The sequence below is a fragment of the Myxocyprinus asiaticus genome, chromosome 40 (assembly GCF_019703515.2).
Source record: "Myxocyprinus asiaticus isolate MX2 ecotype Aquarium Trade chromosome 40, UBuf_Myxa_2, whole genome shotgun sequence".
In the NCBI taxonomy this organism is placed as follows: domain Eukaryota; kingdom Metazoa; phylum Chordata; class Actinopteri; order Cypriniformes; family Catostomidae; genus Myxocyprinus; species Myxocyprinus asiaticus.
This window is the reverse complement of record NC_059383.1, coordinates 24,592,263-24,613,225: the sequence shown is the minus strand read 5'-3', so window position 1 is coordinate 24,613,225 and position 20,963 is coordinate 24,592,263. Positions and strand designations below refer to the sequence as shown.

General features: G+C 39.6%; 1 protein-coding gene across 5 annotated transcripts in view; it reads left to right on the top strand.

The window, feature by feature from the left end:
- Positions 1-20,963, top strand: part of LOC127431131 (glutamate receptor 4) — a 144,011-nt gene that overhangs the window by 85,589 nt on the left and 37,459 nt on the right. For all 5 annotated transcript variants that reach the window (XM_051681404.1, XM_051681402.1, XM_051681405.1 and 2 more), the window contains exons 6-8: positions 843-1,001; positions 9,025-9,192; positions 10,018-10,122. In XM_051681404.1, coding sequence (XP_051537364.1) covers positions 843-1,001; positions 9,025-9,192; positions 10,018-10,122 — 432 coding nt within the window. The remainder of the gene's footprint in view (positions 1-842; positions 1,002-9,024; positions 9,193-10,017; positions 10,123-20,963) is intronic.

Sequence of the window (20,963 nt, the reverse complement as noted above, 5' to 3'; positions counted from 1 at the left end):
AACTGGTTTTCATTTCATATTCTGCTTTATTTCGTACTTTTTACTAGGCCTGGGCGATATATCGCAGTATTATTTGAAATGAAGCAACATAATATTGTGTTAGCATTTTCTTTAGACATGAGAGTGTTTGCAAGTATGAAAGCGTTAAGACAGATGTTTTAATAGCTTAATTTTAACTTCAGTAGTAAAAACAACATAAGAGTTAGTAAGTTAGATACACTTCTGTGAATCAGATCAAACTGTCTGTTCAACAATTTTAAGGATTCAAAAATAATTTTTACTATATTTTACATGTTGCATTAAACATTTTGAATCTACTGGACACTGATTGAAAAAAATATCATAATTTCAGACCAAATACATAATTATCAAGATATTTATTAACTAATGTCAAAATCTGAATTAGCTGTATCGCCCAGCCTGACTTTCTACTGGTTTGTCAGGCATCTCCCTCAGTCTTTCATCCTTTTTGTCTCACTCTTTCTTTGATTTGCCCTCCCTCCCTCACTCTTTCTTTTTTTTTTTTCTTAATCCTCTCTTTTCATTAAGCAAGATACGTCAATTTGAGAGACTAATTCGTATTCCGGTCTGAGCAGTGGTGACAGTGTTTTAATGATGCTGGGAGCTGCAGAGCGTGCACTCTCTCTCTCTCTCTGCTCTCTGGCTGTGCACGGAATTGGCTCACAGAGGCGAGCTGGATATGAATGTTTACAAAATTTCTCTTATCGTAGCTCCGCGTTGCCAACTAGGTTTTGATTCTCTCTCTCTCTCTCTCTCTCTCTCTCTCTCTCTCTCTCTCTCTCTCTGTCTGTGTATTTCTTTCTCTTCCTTTGCTCTGGCAGGGTTTTAAGGACATCAATCTGGAGCGTTTCATGCATGGGGGAGCCAATGTGACAGGCTTTCAGCTGGTGGACTTCAGCAATCCCATGGTTATTAAACTCATGCAGCGTTGGAACAAGCTGGACCAGCGCGAGTACCCCGGCTCTGACGTGCCTCCCAAGGTACTGTCACATGGCGCAGTCCAGATCCAGATCAGATCCAGTGCTGAGCCTCTTTGAACTCAGATACGTATAGTAGCATTATAACACTGACCCATTTCAGCCCCTCCAGTCACTTTGAGAGACCTCCCAAATTTCCAGAAAGAGTATAATGATCATATCCAGTGCAAAGTCAGAAAGGTTTAATCTCCAATTTCCATATATTTCAGTAGGAGTAATTACTAACAAAATGGTTTAAAGACCCCATGGAATCAAAATGGGAGTTTTGTGGCTTTTAGTCCATGTCTATTAGCTTTGAAGCCATCTACGGTATATGACAGTGTACTCCTAAACACTGACTAAATTAACCTTTAGCAGATACAGTATACTGTATGCATTTAAAATGTACCTCTTCTGGGAAAATGGAGTAAAAATATTGGTGGCTCATCTAGCACTACCTTGATTATTGTCCATTCAAATGCTCTCTAAAATGAGAATGTCACTCCCCCTAACGCCTAGATTAAACCGGGTGCTTCTGCGGCGCATTCAGGCTCCGATAAGGTTTTGTTCCATCCTCCACGCGATGTCATACCCCACCAGGAGCATTTTAGATGCGGAGCGCTGTGAGGCAGCTGTATTGGCGAGATCACGAGATCAACAAACAACAATAAACTACTTTGCCTGTCTGATGTTGACTTCCTTTTGATTTTGTATTTTTTCCTTGATTTTTGGGGTTCTAACATGGGTAAGTTGGTTAAATGGTTATTTTTTTGTCTGGTTTAATTGTGTTTATTGTTATGAATACGATCAGGAGTCTGAACAGGGTGTTTTATTTTGAAATTGACCGAATGATCTGACTTTAATTTTGTATTTGAACTGTGCGGCTTAGAAATGCCCGGTGTAATCTAGGTGTAATCCCACTTGCAACCAACTAGCAAGTAGCAAATGCACCCAAACTTCTTGTTTCAATAGGAAATATGTCACCACAATGATAAAAAGTGCTCCACAAGCAGTTTCATGGAGTATTTAACATGTAGAGCAGACCATGTAACAAACCATATCATGTCGACCATTGAATTATAGACCTGCATTATGATGGGCTGTTTCATTCATCCTTGTCTCAACAGACAGATCCTGCCAGTGATTTTGATATGCCTCTTCATGTCTGCATTGTGAAAGCAAGGTTTTTGTTTATCCGTTTTTATTGGGGCTGAGCTTCCCCTTGTGGTTTGATGAGGATGACATTCTTTGGGGGGCGGTTCCATTGATCCCTGCCTGGTGATGCGTCGTGGTAATGGAAATCCCTTTGGCATGGCCTGAGGGGACATCACTTTAACAGGCGGCTGCTCCTCACTGCACACCGCTGGGCAGAGTAGGCTGGGGGTGGGGAGTTGTAACCGCATGAGAGGCTCAGGGAGACTGTTTCTGTTGTGGTCCAGCCATCAGCTTGACAGGCAACATTTACATCCAGTCACCATATGCACGGATCCACATTTACACTCCTACTGATGCGATTTACACCGTAATTCCCAAAGCACAAAATCTTTTGGTTATTAGACTGTAATATTGACTTATTTACATCCAGGGTTCAAAATTAATGCTCGCCAAGTGCCTAATGCGGTTCCCGCCAATTGGTCGGAAACTTTATTGCACTGCTAAAAATCTTTTTTTTTTAAAACCATCCTTAAAGCAAGATACATTTACTTGAGAAGCAAAATGGCATACGATATTAAGTCTTGTTTTCAGAGAAATCTAATAAAATTTTGTGCTTTAAAAGTAAAAAAAAAAAAAAGAACAAAATGCTAATGCTTTAAGAAAAATAAACAATGAAATTGTTCTTTGAAAACAAGACTTTATTTCATAAATATAAAATTATAAAATCTGTTAAAGAAATTTTAAAGAGAAAACAAGTTTATTTTTTTTTAAAAATGACTTACATTTTGACTAAATTCTGCTAGACATTTTTGAAAACAGTACACGCACATATATATATATATATATATATATATATATATATATATATATATATATATATATATATGTATATATATATTAATAAAATAAGACTGACCTATATAAATAAGACCTTTTCTAAATTCACTCACTATTGGAGGTGTGGCAAGTTAATTTTGGACCCTGGCTACATCACTTTTGCTCTGTCTCTTTCACTCCAAATATCTTAAGTTACTCTTATAAGCCATTATAAGACAGCAGCACAACAGAGACCCCAAAATCTCTGCCTTTCTGTGCCTTTTCCTGCTGAGGCTGAGCCTTGAAGTCGCTGCCTTGTGAAGCCTCACCTTCTCCGTTTTAGGACTTAAGGTGGCACAGGAAGTTGAGAGAGCTAGACATTACCTGGAGTGATTAAACTACAACTAAAGATATAATTCCTTTCAGTCATGGGGAAGTCAGTAACCTAACAGCATCTTTGATAATTAACATTGGTCCATAACACTGTGGTAGACTAAATATAAACATTAACTTCAATCTTTGCTTTTATTTCTTGCTAGCTCCATCTCAAACTCTCTCTCGTACAATCTCTTGTTCCCTGTCTGTCGTTTTAGCCCGCAGGTCTTTCTGTGTTTTAAAAAAAAAAAAAATAATTTGTTTATGTTTTTTTGTTTATAACAGTACAAAGAGTCCCAGTTCTTATACCAGAGATCTGTTGATGGAATACCAAATACATTCTCACAGCACTGCAAGAATAGATTTTTTTGGACTGTAAACCATCAAACAAACAACACACTCTAAACACATGGCAGGGGTGTATTTGGCTGGAACAGTATACTGTATTTACAAGTTCAAGGTCTCAGGTGAAATCCTCTGGCTCAAACTATGTCATACTTTCTAAAATAGGAAATAGAAATGCAAAAGGAGGCAAAAAGCAAAGGCATGAAGGGTCTGGACACTAAAGTGCTAAAAGTTATTCATAATAGAACTTTTGGTGCTGACCCAAGTCCATTTGATATCAGAGCACAGTTTGGTTTGTTTGGTTGGTGTAAAAATGATTTTCTTCGATTTCAGATGTGCACCTGAGTCCGCTTGAAAAGGTGGTCTGAGGTATGGTTTATGTGAAGTACAGTTTAAACTTGGTATGAAAGCAATCCATCCTTAATAACGGAAGTGAATCAGTATTGATGATGCATAATTTGCATCTTTGCATGTTCCCTCTCAAGCCCCGTACACACATGCAGTGACTTTATCGCTTGATGTCGCTAGTCTCTGGACTCTGAAGTCACTCGTGGGTGTTCCTATTGCTGTTGCTCTAGCGTTATTGGTGGACTGCACGTCTGGACATATCTTTAAAAAAAATTGTGATCACAGATAAGATACATTGCCGGTAAAACCAAGATATAATATAAAGAATATAAAGGAATTTGTTTTCTTGTCACTAAAAAATTACATTCTTTTGTGGAGAGTTACACAAACCACAGCGGTGCTCAATTCATTTAATCATTAACCAGATTAACGATCTATCCATGTGCAAAATCTATGACTCAAACTCACTCAGACTGCCACCAATTTTTAAAACGTCATTTTAATTTGACAAATAATCAGTTATCTTGTCACTAAAAATGAACATTCTGCAGGGGAGAGTGTTTTATTATGAACTGTAGCAGTGCTCATTGCATCAGATCATTAACAAGATGAACGAACTTTCAATGTACGATCAAACTCACTCAGACTGCCGACATTTTCCACGCATAATTTTTTTAAAATTATATCCATGTATGTGGTTACGGACAAATCATACAGAACAGTGAAACTGTTCCAGAAACTTTCACTTCTCCTCTGTCTTGTCTTGCCTGCACTCGACTCCATTACAACAGAAGACACGGGTGACATGAGCTCCAGTGAACACCGTCTTCACTCCTATTGGGTGTCGCTCCCGAAAGTCGCCCCTCATTTGCATAAAGTTAAACTTTTCACAACTTTGTCTGCCGCTTGCCACGCCCACATCTAGTTGGCAGAGGCTGCTGTCGCTCATGTCGCCAGAAGTCGCCAGCTCTCATTGAAAATTAATGGGATCGTGCCGCTTTGTCGCTGGAAGGCGCTGCATGTTTGTACGGGGCTTCACATTTATAATAGTTTGATGCATTTCTGCTTTTCTCAGAATAGAGCTCTAAAAAATAATAAACTTTTAATTCTAATCATGCATAGCACTGATGAGGTAAAGCCATTCGAGTCCTCCTTTGTTAACATGCACTCATTTAGAGACACTCTTCACAGAAATGCTGGTTTTTGTTAGACAGTACAGGTTTTAGCGAGTAGCGTGATCCTGCAGTAGCGGAGGCTGCAGTTTCAGGGCCGCAGTCCTAGGACCGCATTTCTAGGACCCTAGTTTTCGGAATGACAGCACCACCTAGTGAAATATATTATATCATATTTTATATCATATATTATTTTTATATTATATTGTATTTTATATCATATTTGTAGAGCCGAGGAGGGCGGGGCCGGGCTGGAATGAGACACACCCGGTCCCCAATCAGCCTGATGGGGCGCGCGAGGGATAAAGGCGGCCGGGGACGACAGTTCGAGAGAGAGAGAATTGCAGGCAGCTGTACTGTGTGTTTTTAGTTGTGCGTTTTGGTTGTGTTTTTTTGTTTAATAAATTGTTATTTAAGTTGTCAAGCCGGTTCTCGCCTCCTCCTTTCCACTAAACCCCCTTACAATATTAAATTATATTATTTTTATCTTCGATTTCATTATATTGTATTATTTTATATCATATTGTATTATTTATATCATATTATATTATTATTATTATATTATATCATATTGCACTCCATTGTTTTTAATGTTAAACAAATGAAACTTGATTCTCATTCAGTACTCACACTCTGATTGTTGTCCATCTTGTATTAGTGTCCTTTTGCTAGAAATGCTGTCCTTGTTCATCTAATTTGCTAGGTGGCGCTGTCACAAAAAAAAAAAAAAAAAAAAAAAAGGGTTCTAGAAAGGCGGTCCTGAAACTGCAGCCTCCGCTACTGCATGATTATACTATTGGTTTTAGCACCTATTCAAAAAATCAATGTAAATACTTGTAAATAGTACAGATTATGCAATCAACAATAAATATGTAACAAAAAATAATATTTGAAATATTATATTTATTGATTGAATACATTGATTTGTTCATTTTTAAAAAGTCAAAATTACCAAAATGATGAAAAAGTAAATTATAATTGGTAAAATTAATGTTTTCCTAATGTACCTAGTTAGAAGGACCCCTGTATAATTAACAGCATTAGCTGGGAGAGAATTTATTTCATATGTAAGCAAAAGGGACATTATAGTTTAAATAAACCCATTTGAATCAGTATTGAATCGAATCCAGAGCTTGTGAATCAGAATTGAATCGAATCAGGAAATCTGTATCAATACCCAGCCCTACTGGTTCTGCTATTACTTAAGGTAAGTACTTGCGTTAATGACGGAAACTTACTGCAGTTTGAAGCCAATGGGAAAAGAGACCAATGGAGGCAGGGGGAGGGGGTGAATTCGAACTTTGGTTTGGCCGAGCAGTCAAACCGAGTGTGAAAATGGCAAAACAGATCTGTTCCCGCATGTACTAGACTAGAGGATGGCTAGTTGGAGTTTCTTTAAAATTACCACCGGTTGCCTTCAGTGATTCATTCTGCACCGTTTTATCTCTGCTAAGCAGAGAGAGAGAGAAAGAGAGAGAGAGAGCATAAGCCACTTATTGGTGCAATCAGGGCAGCTTCTGATAGCAGCACACTGGCCTTGCCGCACCCCTACCCATCAGAGGCTAAACATGCAGTGCCTCTCAGCAACTGTGTCAGAGCTCACTGATTTCACATGCTTTGCCTGCTCCTAATATGTGCAATGACGAGCATGTGTGAGTGGCTCCTCAACACACCACTGCTCTCTTCTCTTCCTCATCTCCCTCCTTTTTTCTGTCGTCTTGTTTTCTTGCCCCCACACAACCGTTAGATTTTTTATTTTTTTTTCAAGTTGCAGCTATCCTTTGTAGCAAAACAAAGGTTTCGTAGCATCCTCTGCTCAAAAGGACAACTAATTATTCTACACAGTTGAAGTAGATAAAGTATGTAAAGCCCACACATAGATATATCATTAACATATACATGTAGCAGGGTCAGAAATTAACCAAGGCTCAGAGCGAAAATGCCACTGAAAGTGACAAAAAAAATGGCCCATGTATTTTAAAATATGCGTGTAAAAACAAATGCACCCATAGTGAATACCTCTGTTATTTTTATTAGTTACTTTATCTGACATTTGAGATATTGATATATTGATGTTTTAGACTCTGTAGTGACCTGTAGTTGCCAGAAATCTGTATTTGTTGTCTCAGAGGCTAGTGTTCTTGAATGTTTAGTCAGGGCCACATTGATGCCCTATTCAGAGTTCCGTGATCATCATAAGGGAGGTGGGTGCGATAATCTGATGTGGTGTGAGCTGCAAAGCAATCGTCTGTGTTCCGCATCTGCTATCAAGTCCTTGAATAACGTATAATGTGCGAGGAAGGGCAGCCGGTGAAGTTTCTGGTGCCCCCCTAGAGCAATGATGCCCTACGCAGACTGCATAGCATGCGTTTTTCTTTTTTTTTTCTTCTTCTTCTTTTTTTTTTAATCTGTACTGTAAAAACAATCCTCTTTAAGGTAAAAAAAACTGGCAGCTGTGGAGCTACAAAAATATGCTTTCACTTTGAAATGTACTGTACTGTTAACCACCATAGTAACACAGGTGGTAAAAAAAAGGCCACATGATGACTTAAATTCCATCAAGAGTGGCCCTTCTAGTAGCAATTGCCAATAAATATTTAATGTTATAAATAACATTAACAAAGAAACACAAAATGTTACATTAAATACCCAATACATACAGTAAGTGTACATAAAATAAAAAAAAATCAGAAAAACGTAAATAAAATAGTTTGTTTTTTTTATAAAATATTTTTTCACCATTTATAGCATCTATCAGTAAACCGATTAACACTTTTTTGTTGTACTGTTGCATTTGTACATTTATTTATTTATTTTTTGTTAAAATTATGATTATTTTTTTAACAGTGAACTGTTACTCTAGACAGCAAAGAGCTGAATTATGTAACACCGAGATCGCCCAATTATTTAAAATGTATCCTAGCAGAGGATTTATTGTGCTATGATATCTTGTGCTTTATTTACTGGTCATTTTGTATTTCATGTTGACTTGATTTTCTAGGTAATGGCCATAAATGTTCAGACTGAGAATTTTATTTGAATTAATTGATTCAATTGATGTATTTGTTATGGACGACTCGTTTTGCATTTACGTGTTATGTTTTATATGCCCTCTTATATATAATAAAAAATAAATAAATTAAAAAAAAAAAGCCCTTGAAAGTCAATTACAAAGAGCCTAGATCAGCAGCCATATCACCCTGTAGCTCATGACTGGTTGCCCACTGAAGCTAAGCAGGGTTGTGTCTGGTCAGTACCTGGATGGGAGACCTCTTGTGGTTGCTGCTGGAAGAGGTTTTAGTGAGCACAACAGGGGGTGCTCACCCTGTGGTCTGTGTTGGTCCTAATGCCCCAGTATAGTGACGGGAGCATTATACTGTAAAAAGTCTTTTGGATGAGATGTTAAACCAAGGTCCTGACTCTCTTTGGTCATTAAAAATCCCAGGACACTTCTTGTAAAGAGTAGGGGTGTAATCTGTGTACTGGCCAAATAACCCTCATGATCATGGCCTCCTTAAAATCCCCATACATGAACTGGCTCTATTACTCCACTCTCTCCTCTCCATTAATAGCTTGTGTGTGGTGAGCGTTTTGGTGCACTATGGCTGCCGTCGCATCATCCAGGCGGATGCTGCACACTGGTGGTGGTTGAGGAGAGTCCCCTGTTCACTATGTAAAGTGCTTTGAGTATAGTGTCAGAAAAGCGCTATATAAGTGTAACGTTCATTCATAATGTTAAAATGTTGCCTCTTAATAAAAAGCTAATTTCTGACATTGATGTGTAGGTTTACAGTATATATGCTGTATGACCTATCCATGCTCATCTGTTCTTGTAGTACACCTCAGCACTGACATACGATGGCGTGATGGTGATGGCAGAAGCCTTCCGGAACCTTCGCCGGCAGAAGGTGGACATCTCCCGTAGGGGCAATGCTGGAGACTGCCTGGCCAACCCTGCAGCACCCTGGAACCAGGGCATTGACATGGAGCGCACACTCAAACAGGTCACATGCACAGATGAGTAAATGCAGCCTTTATGTGGGAGAAGGGAAAGAGTGAATATGAGGAAGATAGATAGCTGGAATAGACATCTAATGGGGAAAAAACAAGCAGAGAAGTGAAAGAGGGCTGAGGCTGAAAGGAAGAGTATTGATGGAAAGTGGAAAATGACAGAAAAAAATTGATTGAAAGGTGTAATAGAGGAAACTATAAAGATGGTGAAAGAGAGTGGCAGAAAACAAGACTGAGCAAGAGAGAGAGAGGAATGTCTGTGTCCGATACCTGAAAATGGTGCCCTTGCAGGCAATATACGAAGATATGTTCCAGTAACATCCTGTCTGCTAAGGTGCACTTGCTTGGTTTTTGAAGAAACCATAGATATATTCTTAGCTGACTATGATATCCAAAAATACTGTGTGTGCGGTTCACAGGTTGCTTGAAAAAATAAAGAAATGTAAATATTTTATTTTTATCTTTCACGAAAATTACAATGTAGCCAATAAATATTTGATTGGTTATCTCTAAAGCTTTGTTTTAGATAATTAGACATGACACTGTGGAGCTCTGGAAGCCTGTCTGAAACCTGGTTGCTTGCGAAGTACAAAAATTCTGTGAAATCATTCACTGACTGGGCAGCGAGGCAGAAAGGTTGCCTTCGATTTTGGCCACAACCATAGAAAGAGACTGAGAAATGTTGTATAGGGTAATGCTTTCTGAGGACAGTGATTAAAAAGTTAGGGAAAGGAAGCAAATGTGTAACTGAAAGTGTTTAGAGGTGTTTTGCAGTGGTTGGATAAGATGTAATTGCATTGTTTATCACTGTAATCCAGGTGCGCCTTCAAGGATTAACGGGAAATGTCCAATTCGACCATTATGGGCGCAGAGTCAACTACACAATGGATGTTTTCGAATTAAAAAGTAACGGCCCTAGAAGGGTAAGATGTCCGTCCCAAACATTCTAAATCATCATAGACATGTTTTTCCTTCTGTTCATCTTAAAATTTGTATTTATTATTTTATTTAACTTTACACATACTTCTATGTCCGACTTAAAAAGTACTTGTCAAGGTTTTATGTCTTTATTCATCTTTGACTCTGAGAAAGTGTAATCATGCCTTTCTTTTGTTCTGTCTGTCTACATTTGTCGAGTGTCATCGCAGTATAATTCATCAGCAAACAAAAACAAACGTGCTTCTCTGTGTCAGTTGAAGCAGCTGTTTCTGCAAGAACAATCCCAGGGACCCCTGATGAGAGCATTTTCTTTTTGTAGAATGTAACATCTCTTACTTTAATGCATGAATATGTCAATTTCACAGATATATGCATCTCTTTACATGGTGAAAATGTGTTTTATAGCCAATTTAGCTTCCTTATAAACCTATATTAATTATTAACAGTCACATATCTCATGGATGATAATTTTCATATAAATGGTAGTTATTTCTACTCTGGCAAAGCAAATCTGGCACCCACACAGTATTTCCTGTGAGACAGTGTCCTCTGTTTTCTGCCCACGTTAGCTGGCGGAGAGAGTGGGCTATTTGACAAGCAGACTTTGACCAACTTGCCCCCGTGGGAATGTGTAAAAATCAAATGAAGTAAATGCGTTTATTATATTTAGTTGAAAACCAGCCTCTGAGTAACTAAATGAGAAAGCAATGTGATCATATTTTTTGCAAGAATTTCACACTAAAAAGATTTTAAGTCTAAATGCTCTTAATGTACCTTGTCATTTACATATGTAATTCACAGTTAAAGGATAAGTTCACCACAAAAATAATGTTCTGTCATTGTGTCTATCAAAACTTGTACTTGTAATGCAGGGTTGGGGAGTAACGAAATACATGTAATGGGATTACGTATTTAAAATACAAAATAAAAGTAACTGTATTCCACTACAGTTACAATTAAAATCATTGGTATTTAGAATAGTTACATTCAAAAAGTATTTTGATTACTGAAGAGATTACTTTGCATTTTATTCTCATTTGTTTCATTTAATATTTAGTCCTTTCAGATGAAAAACATTTACACATATAAATGATGTGATCCAAAGTGCATTTGAACAGTGGTGAAACACTTTCTTATGATGTGTTACATTCATACGAGCAGACAGAGAAGTAAGTTTGAAGTAAGTTTGGAGCACAAGAAATAGAAATAAACCTTGTGTAAATTGTCAGCTTTACACTAAGCTAAAATGCTATTTCTATCCATTTTACATGCGCATGAATTGTAATTTTTGGCTGAACTATTCCTTTAACTATCCAGATATCTAGTTTTAAAATCAAACAAACAGAAGTACATAGGCCCTGAATGGTCTAGTGGTTTTAGCAGAAGATCTATGTCTCTATCATAAAGTCCAGTGTCACACACCTTCTTAAGTTATGTGAAGCCCTCTGCCTCTGCCGTGCTTTATGGAGTGTGGCGGCTCCTGGCTGCTGTTGAGCAGTGTACCAGGGGAAGAGTGATTGCGAGAGGAGGAGGGCAGCACAGGAAGGAGCCCCAGGGTTTGACACTCATTTATCAGCTGGTTGTGAGCCCTGCTTTAGGCAGACGCTGGAGCCGGCTCTTCTTTTTCTCGTTCATCTGGGTCTTGTAAGGACATGGGCACACACCACTGCTTGCATCCCCTATGCCTGACAGTTTTTCATCCCACAGCAAATTGTTGCATTCGGCAACATAATTTCCCGAGCCACACTCATGCAGAATAACAAAATTCATCATGTAGCATCTATATAAAACATTTAAACTAACTAAATTTTGTCAAGTTTATGCTTAAAACAAGTGATAAAAAAAAAAACAATCTGCCTGTGCAACATGACACAATAGACTTATATTTAAGATATGGTCTCTGAAACAAGCCTTGATATCTTATGCAATTTAGATTCTCAGGTACATTTCTCATTATGATGTTTTTATCTTAATAAAGACTAAGGGTCTATTTTCATGAGCGCACAAACACATCGCTAGGCACAGTGACCATGCATTACGTCTTATCCAATTTTTGTGAGAGCGCTAATTCAAAGTGCAATTTTCGTGCCAGCGCAGGTGGGCATTGGTGGGAGTGTTTGTGCTAACTCTGGGTGTAGGCACGCAAACTGTGGGTGTGTTGTATGTTAATGAAGTGGCGCAAACCGTAATTTTCTATTTTCCTGAGAAATAGGTCATTGCATTAAGACGTTTCAAAAGCAGGTCTGTTTTCAGCACAAAGTCCAAACTCAGTTCGTGCATTTGCAGTTTGGAGATTCCATCAGCAGGTGGTAATAAAGTTCATGTCCAAACTCGGAAAATATAGTGGAACATCAAATTATGTCCCTGACGATCAGAGTTGTAGCCGTCTTATAAAACAAAAATGTATGAGATTTGTGTTAAACTATCTATAGGTCATGGTTTATTTTTCATTTATTATTATTATGTTTATATTTGCAATTGTGTTTAAGATCTAATTTGCAATTAACATTTTTATTGATTCATATGCACATGACAGTGGTAAATACTCAACACATATATAAAGAATCAACATTTTACATTTAAACCCTACTAATACAATCCCTACGAACACCCCTCTGTCCCACATAACACACACACACAGTCCAAAAAAAAAACAATTATATATATATATATATATATATATATAAAATAAAAAATATATATATTATATATATGCATATATATACACAAATAAATAAATAAAATAATAATAAACATACATGATTAAACTAAACTACACTCTCCACATCCCATCCCCGAGAGTCCCCCAAAAAAACTAAATATTTGCCCCATTTTTTTAGCAAATACGTCCCTAAACCCCAGCCTTCTACTTACCGCCTCTTCAAATGCAGCAACCCTCCCCATTTCCACACACCACTCCAAAAAAAGGGTGCTCCACTTGACTTCAAACCCCTTAAAATTACTTGCCTGCCAATCATGAGACTGGTCAGAACCCAATTTTTTATGTGATTATCTTCTAAATGCATGACCGTCCCATCACCCAAAATACAGAGTCTGGGACAAAGCAAAACCTGAGTGTTCAAAACATCACACAAATACCTCTGAACCCTCAACCAAAACTTCTGGATCTTAACACACCCCCAAAAGACATGTGTAGTGTCTCCAACTTCTGATTGACATCGCCAGCAAGTGGGTGTGTCTTTAAGACCAAGCCTATATAATCTAGAGGGGGTCCAATAAAATCTATGTAAAATCTTAAATTGCATAAGGCGAACCCTTGCATCTCTAGATACAGACTTGACATTTTTAAGAATCTTAGTCCACACTCCATCCTCCAATACCAAATTCAAATCTTTTTCCCATACTCTCTTGAGAGAAGTCAAGGCTCCATCCCCCAGACTCTGAATTAGTAGGGAGTAATACACTGATGCTTCATGTCTTTTTCCAAAAGCAGCAATCACCTCTCCCAAAGCACCTGCCGCTTTAGGGGGGTGTGTGCCACTCCCAAAAATAGTGCAGAGTAGGTGGCGAAGCTGTAAATACTTATGAAACTGAGATCTGGGACTGCCAAAATGTTTAACAAAATGTTCAAAAGGTCTCAATACTCCACCCTCATATAGGTCACCAAGTGCATTAACCCCCCTCACAATCCAATCTGACCAACAAAAAGGGGACTTATTAATACATAGTTTAGGGTTCAGCCATATGCTCGAGGCTGCGTTTAAATAAATATCCGAATTAAACACTCTGGACACTTTTGTCCAAATCGAGTGCAAATGCAAAATAACGGGGTGTGACTTAACCTCTCCGGCTAGTTTGATCGAAAGGCTTTGCAGTGGCGAGATAGGGGCAAGAACTTCCTTTTCAATACAAAACCGGGCTCTCTCAGGTGGAAGTGACCAATAAGCCAAATGTCTAAGACCGAACGCATAATAATAAAACAAAATCTTGGGTAGGCCTAACCCACCATTGTCAATTGGCCTATGTAACTTATTGAAATTTAACCTGGGGCCTTACCATTCCAAATAAAGGACTTCGTTATGCTATCATATTGCTTGAAATAAGAGAGGGGGACATCTACAGGGAGAGACTGAAGCAGGTAATTGAATTTTGGAATGCAATTCATTTTAATAACATTAACCTTCCCAATAAATGTAATGAAGCCCACCTGCCCACATCGCTCGAAAACCTTTTTATTAAAGGGTCAAAATTAACTCTAACTAAATAAGACAAATTTGCTGGGAATAAAATCCCCAAATACTTAATGCCCTGTTTGGGCCACTGGAAGGCACCCGGCTGGAAAGCCGTTTCTGGGCAGTACGCTGTCAGCGCCAAAGCTTCGGATTTAGACCAATTGACTTTGTATCCTGAGAACTTGGAAAAGGAATGAATAATTCTGTGGAGGCAAGGCATAGATCTAGTAGGTTCAGAGACAAATAATAAAATATCATCTGCGTAAAACTGAAGCTTATGCGCCACACCTCCCGCTGTCACCCCTGAAAAATTATCCTCCTTTCTTATCGCGGCTGCTAATGGTTCCAGGGCAAGACAGAACAATAATGGGGAAAGAGGGCAACCCTTCCGAGTGCTCCTATTCAGAGTAAAATAATCTGAAATTAATCCATTTGTTTGTACCGCTGCTACAGGGTGTTTATAAAGTAACTTAATCCAACCAATAAATGTACTCCCGAACCCATACATTTCCAAAATCGTAAAAAGATAATCCCATTCTACCATATCAAACGCCTTTTCGGTGTCAAGTGAGATGGCAGCGACTGGAGATTGTACATTCGCCACTGACCACATGATATTGATGAGACGCCTGATGTTATCAGAAGAGCTGCAGCCCCAAATAAACCCCACCTGATCTATATGTATAAGAGGTGTCATAACTTTACTTAATCGGTTAGCCAAAATTTTTGACAATATTTTTACATCTAGTTGGATCAGGGAGATTGGACGGTAACTTTTACACTCGCTTGGATCTTTGTCCTTTTTAAGAATCAGACTGATCCGGGCTTGTGTCATGGTTGGAGGAAGTTTTCCCTTCTTTAATGATTCAGTATAAACTTCTAACAAAAGTGGAGCCAGTTCTGTAGCATAAGATCTAAAAAATTCTGCGGCAAAACCGTCTGGCCCCGGAGCCTTGCCTGTAGGTAGGGACTTAATTACCTCGTCAAGCTCCTCCAAGCCTTTCTCAGAATCAAGAGAATTTTTTTATTTTTGCTCAATCATCAGTTTAGGAAGATCTAATGGTTCCACAAAGTTTCTAATATCTTCATCAGCAGACGAAGGCGTGGAACTATAAAGATCAATATAGAATTCTTTAAAGGCATTATTAATATCAATAGCTGAGGTAAATATTTCACCACCAGCAGATTTCACTGAGGGAATGGTAGAAAAAGACTCTCTCTGCTTTATATATCTAGCCAAAAGCTTCCCTGCTTTGTCACCCGACTGAAAGTATGACTGTCTTGCCCTGAATAACCAAAACTCCACTTTCCGCAACAAAATAGTATTATATCTATACTTCAAATGGATCAATTCTCTGAGGCCATCATATGACATACGGCGCTTCAGCTCTGCCTCGGCACTTTTAATATTTCCTTCCAACTCCACAAGTTCTCGTGCTTTGGATTTTTTGATGAATGAGGCATACCATATGATCCGGCCCCTAAGAACCACTTTAAGTGCCTCCCAAGCCACGCCCAAAGAGGATACTGAGGACCAGTTGGTCTCCATATAAACACTGATTTCAGTCTTTAACATTTGTTGGAAATCAGGACTTTGCAGAAGGGATACATTAAGGCACCAACTATATGATTTCTTTTTCTCTATATGTGGCATCACCTCTAAACTCACCAGGGCGTGATCTGAGACTAAAATGTTTCCAATTGAGCAATCAACAACAGATGAAATTAGGGATTTGGATATTAAAAAAAAATCTATTCTAGAATAAATCTTATGGACTGATGAAAAAAATGTATAGTCCCTACCGGATGGGTTCAAAAGTCTCCAAATATCTGTAAGACCAAGATTTTTACACATCCTGTGAAGTGTCAATGTTGCTCTAGGGGGCTTACACACTTTTGCTTCACTGTGATCAAGGACTGAATCCATCAAAAGATTAAAGTCTCCTCCCAATATTATATCATGAGGGGTGCCAGCGGCTTGCAACATCCCTTCAGGATCTATAAAAAACCCCTGATCATCAGCATTAGGTGCGTAAATATTAGCTAAAATCTGACTTTTTCCTTGAATTTCAGCTAACACAATAATTACTCTTCCTAATTTATCTTTAGTCTGTTTGAGACATTTGAATTGTAGATGTTTATTTACCAGTATAATAACTCCCTTGCTCTTACTTGAGCCAGCATTAAAGAAAACATATCCACCCCATATCTTTGCAGAAAAAAGAAAAACGTGCACATTAACCCCACGCACGAAAGCACCAACCGGCGACAATCCCTCTAAACTCAAAAGGTCCATGAACACCCACGAGAGCCCACGACAACTTTGCCATCGGATTGCTCAATTTTGCCTCACAAATTTGTGAAGCAAAATTACATAACAGAAAATACTTTGTAAAATAAACCCAGTCAATAGGAAGAATGAACACAAAGAATGTGTAGATTCATTCACAGAACTGTCTCAAAGGTGTGATCTTCCACAAAACAAATTCCAGCTGAAATAAAACTGTTCAAATTCCTCAGACAGACAAACAAATTTTCAGTGAGCCAGCTGTTATGAGTTCAACGGATGTCGTAATCATTCCAATGTCCAGTAAAAAGCCAGCAGGAGGAATAAGCATGAAGAACGAACAGATTAATCCACAGCTGTTCCAAAGGAGTGTTATTCAATAGAACAAGCTCCAGCCGCTAGGTGGAACCAACACAAAAAGAAACAAAACCGGCATCCCAGTTCCCCGGATGGTCGAGTCAATTCACTTGGAGGCCGTATAAACATATATACCATGACTTACACAATCCGTCAGCTTTATAAAAAACATCCTTTGTGTGAGCATGTAGATATTTTGCGGTCATCCGTAGTGTCCACTCTCAAACTGGCAGGGAACGTCAATGCAAAATGTTTCTTTAAGGAAAAGTGTTACTCACAAAACAAGCTCCAGCTGCTCGGCGGAGCCAACGCAAAAAGCCCAAAATGTCACCCAGCTTCCTCAAGAGTATGTACAGCGAGTTGACCCACTCACATGAGAAACATCCAATGGTTTACTCAGTCATTGATTCTATAAAAGACATTGCCAGATTTGGACATGTAAATACTTTGCGACCGACCTTCGTTTCTATTCTCAGTTTGAACATCACGAGACCGGGAACAAACGAGATCTTTTTCTGATGTCAGAGTTTCTTACATTCCTTGAACTGATCGCACTTCTCTCTTGTCGAGTTCACAAAGTCCGGGAACAAGAAAATATTGTGATTCTTCCAAGAAAGCTTCCCTTTGCTCCTCGCCTGGCACAACACAAGATCTTTATCGGATGATCTCAGAAATCTGGCCAGAATCGATCGGATCGACAGGTCTCCCTCAGCAGATCTGTGAGCTGGGACTCTGTGAGCTCACTCGATTTCCAGCTCGTGGCCTGTTATGTCGAGCAGACTCGGGAAAAACTCGTCCAGGAATTTCACCATATCTCTGCCCTCCTCATGCTCAGGAATTCCAACAATTGAACGTTATTCCTGCGGCTTCTATTCTCAAGATCTTCAAGCTTTTCAAGGAGATGTTCCAAATCAACTTTGGTCGCGAGCGGATTAGCGGTTAATTCCCTCTCCGAAGATTCCAGAAAATCGATTCGTCTCTCAACATCAGTCACTCTTGTGACTAACTCAGAGAATTTTATTTCCATCGCCGTAATCAATCGACATTTTACAGCGAGATCCTCCAAGTCAGCAAGAACCTTCGTCAACATCACTGACATGTTGGACAACTGACACTGGATATCCTCTCCCGCCGCACCATCCAAATCGAGTCCCAGGTTTGTAGGTCTGTCGGGGCTTTCATTCTGAACACGTAAGTGTCTTTTAATGTCTCCAGAGCCCCAGGATTTTGACTTTTTTGCCATGTTTTGCATCAAACAGCAATTGTGTAACTGGGTGTATCAAATTCACCAGATTATAGCATGAAAATAATTGAAAATTTAGCAAAGTGCACAGAGCTCGTCGCTCACACGTCTGCTCCTTGCATGGCGTCACATGACCCCTAAGATCTAATTTGTATTGGTATTTTTCTACCTGTTGTCAGTGATTTTTGAGTCATTTCACATTTTATTTGGTTGTGTGACAATAAAAGTGATTTGATTTGATATATATATATATATATATATATATATATATATATATATATATATATATCTCAAATCACTTTTATTGTCACACAACCAAATACACAAGTGCAATAGTGTGTGAAATTCTTGGGTGCAGTTCCAAGCAACATAGCAGTCGTGACAGTGGTGAGACATATACCAATCTACAATAAACATCAAATTTACACAACACAATTTAAAATCTAATATACACATAATTATACACAACACAATATACAAATAATAACATACAATGTACATTATACAATACACACAATATAGAATACACATTATACAATAAAAAAATAGTATATATAAAATGTACAGTAGGTTGTATTGACATTCAGGCTGTCGGTTGATAGTCAGTTGCTAGTGTGTTGTTAAGAGAATATAATTTATGACAGTCCAGTGTGAGATAATAAGATTAATAAAGTGCAGTGCTGATGTATATTGAGAGATCAAGAGTTCAAAAGTCTGATTGCTTGGGGGAAGAAGCTGTCATGAAGTCGGCTGGTGCGGGTCCTGATGCTGCGATACTGCCTGCCTGATGGTAACAGTGAGAGCAGCCCATGGCTCGGGTGGCTGGAGTCTCTGATGATCCTCTGAGCTTTTTTCACACACCGCCTGGTGTATATGTCCTGGAGGGAGGGAAGCTCACCTCCGATGATGTGTCCGGCAGTTTCCACCACCCTTTGCAGGGCTTTGCAGTTGTGGGCGGTGCTATTGCCGTACCAGGCGAAGATGCAGCCAGTCAGGATGCTCTCTACAGTGCTGGTGTAGAACCGTGTGAGGATGTGACGATTCATTCCAAACTTCCTCAGCCGTCTCAGGAAGAAGAGGCACTGATGTGCCTTCTTCACAACGGTCTCAGTGTGGATGGACCATGTGAGTTCCTTAGTGATGTTGACACCCAGGAACTTGAATCTGCTGACTCTCTCCACTGGTGCTCCATTGATTGTGATGGGGCTGTGTTCTCTTTCTCTTCTCCTGAAGTCCACCACAAGCTCCTTTGTCTTACTGACATTGAGGGAGAGGTTGTGCTCCTGACACCAGCGTGTCAGAGTGGGCACCTCCTCTCTGTAGGCTGTTTCATTATTCTCAGTGATCAGACCTACCACCGTCGTATCATCAGCAAACTTAATGATGGCATTGGAGCTATGTGTTGCCACACAGTCATGTGTGAACAGGGAATACAGGAGTGGGCTAAGAACACAGCCCTGCGGGGCTCCAGTGTTGAGGGTCAGTGATGAGGAGATGTTACTGCCCATTCTAACCACCTGGCGTCTGCTTGATAGGTAGTCCAGGATCCAGCTGCACAGCGAGCTGTTTAAGCCCAGAGCCCGGAGTTTCTCATCAGGCTTGGAGGGCACTATGGTGTTGAATGCTGAGCTGTAGTCTACAAACAGTATTCTCACATGTGTTCCTTTTTTCCAGGTGGGAGTGAGCAGTGTGTATTGTAGATGCAATGGCATCATCAGTGGAGCGGTTGTTGCGGTAAGCAAACTGCAATGGGTCCAGTGATGGAGGCAGCACAGAGCAGATGTAATCTCTGATTAGTCTCTCAAAGCATTTGCTGATGATGGGGGTCAGAGCAACAGGACGCCAGTCATTTAAGCAAGTGATTTTGGATTGCTTTGGTACAGGCACAATGGTGGACGTTTTAAAGCATGTGGGGACTACAGACAAAGAGAGGGAAAGGTTGAAAATGTCCGTAAAAACACCAGCCAGTTGGTTCGCGCACGCTCTGATGACGCGGCCCGGAATGCCGTCTGGACCCGCGGCTTTACGGATATTCACCCGTCGGAAGGATCAGGATACATCCGCTACAGAGACGGAGAGTGAACTAACCTCTGTAGGCCGCGAGAGCTCTCTCTGCGAGGGCGGTGTTATTTCCCTCGAACCGTGCATAAAAATTATTTAGCTCATCCGGGAGAGAGGCAGCGGTGTTCACGGCGGAGTTTTTATTCCCTTTAAAGTCCATGATGATATTAATTCCCTGCCACATGCTTCTAGAGTTGGTGGTGTTAAACTGTACTTCAATCTTTTTCCTATACTGGCGTTTTGCTGCTCTGATTTTTGTTTTCCGAAGGGCATAACTGGAGGTCCACGCATTAAGTGCCACGCGAACATCGCTATTGATCCAAGGTTTCTGGTTCGGGTAGATCCATATTGTTTTGGACGGAACAACATCCTCTACGCACTTTCTAATGAAACATGTTACGCTATCAGCGTAAACTTCGATGTCGTCATCAGAGGTGGACCAGAACATCTCCCAGTCCGCGTGATCAAAACAGTCTTGTAGCATAGAGTCTGATTGATCCGACCAACACTGGATCGTTCTGAGGGTGGGTGCTTCCTGTTTCAGTTTCTGCCTTGTAAGCGGGCAGAAGTAGAATGGAAGAGTGGTCCGATTTGCCAAATGGTGGGCGGGGGAGGGATTTGTAGCCATCCCGGAAGGGAGAGTAGCAATGGTCCAAAACCCGGTCCCCTCGTGTTTTAAAACTG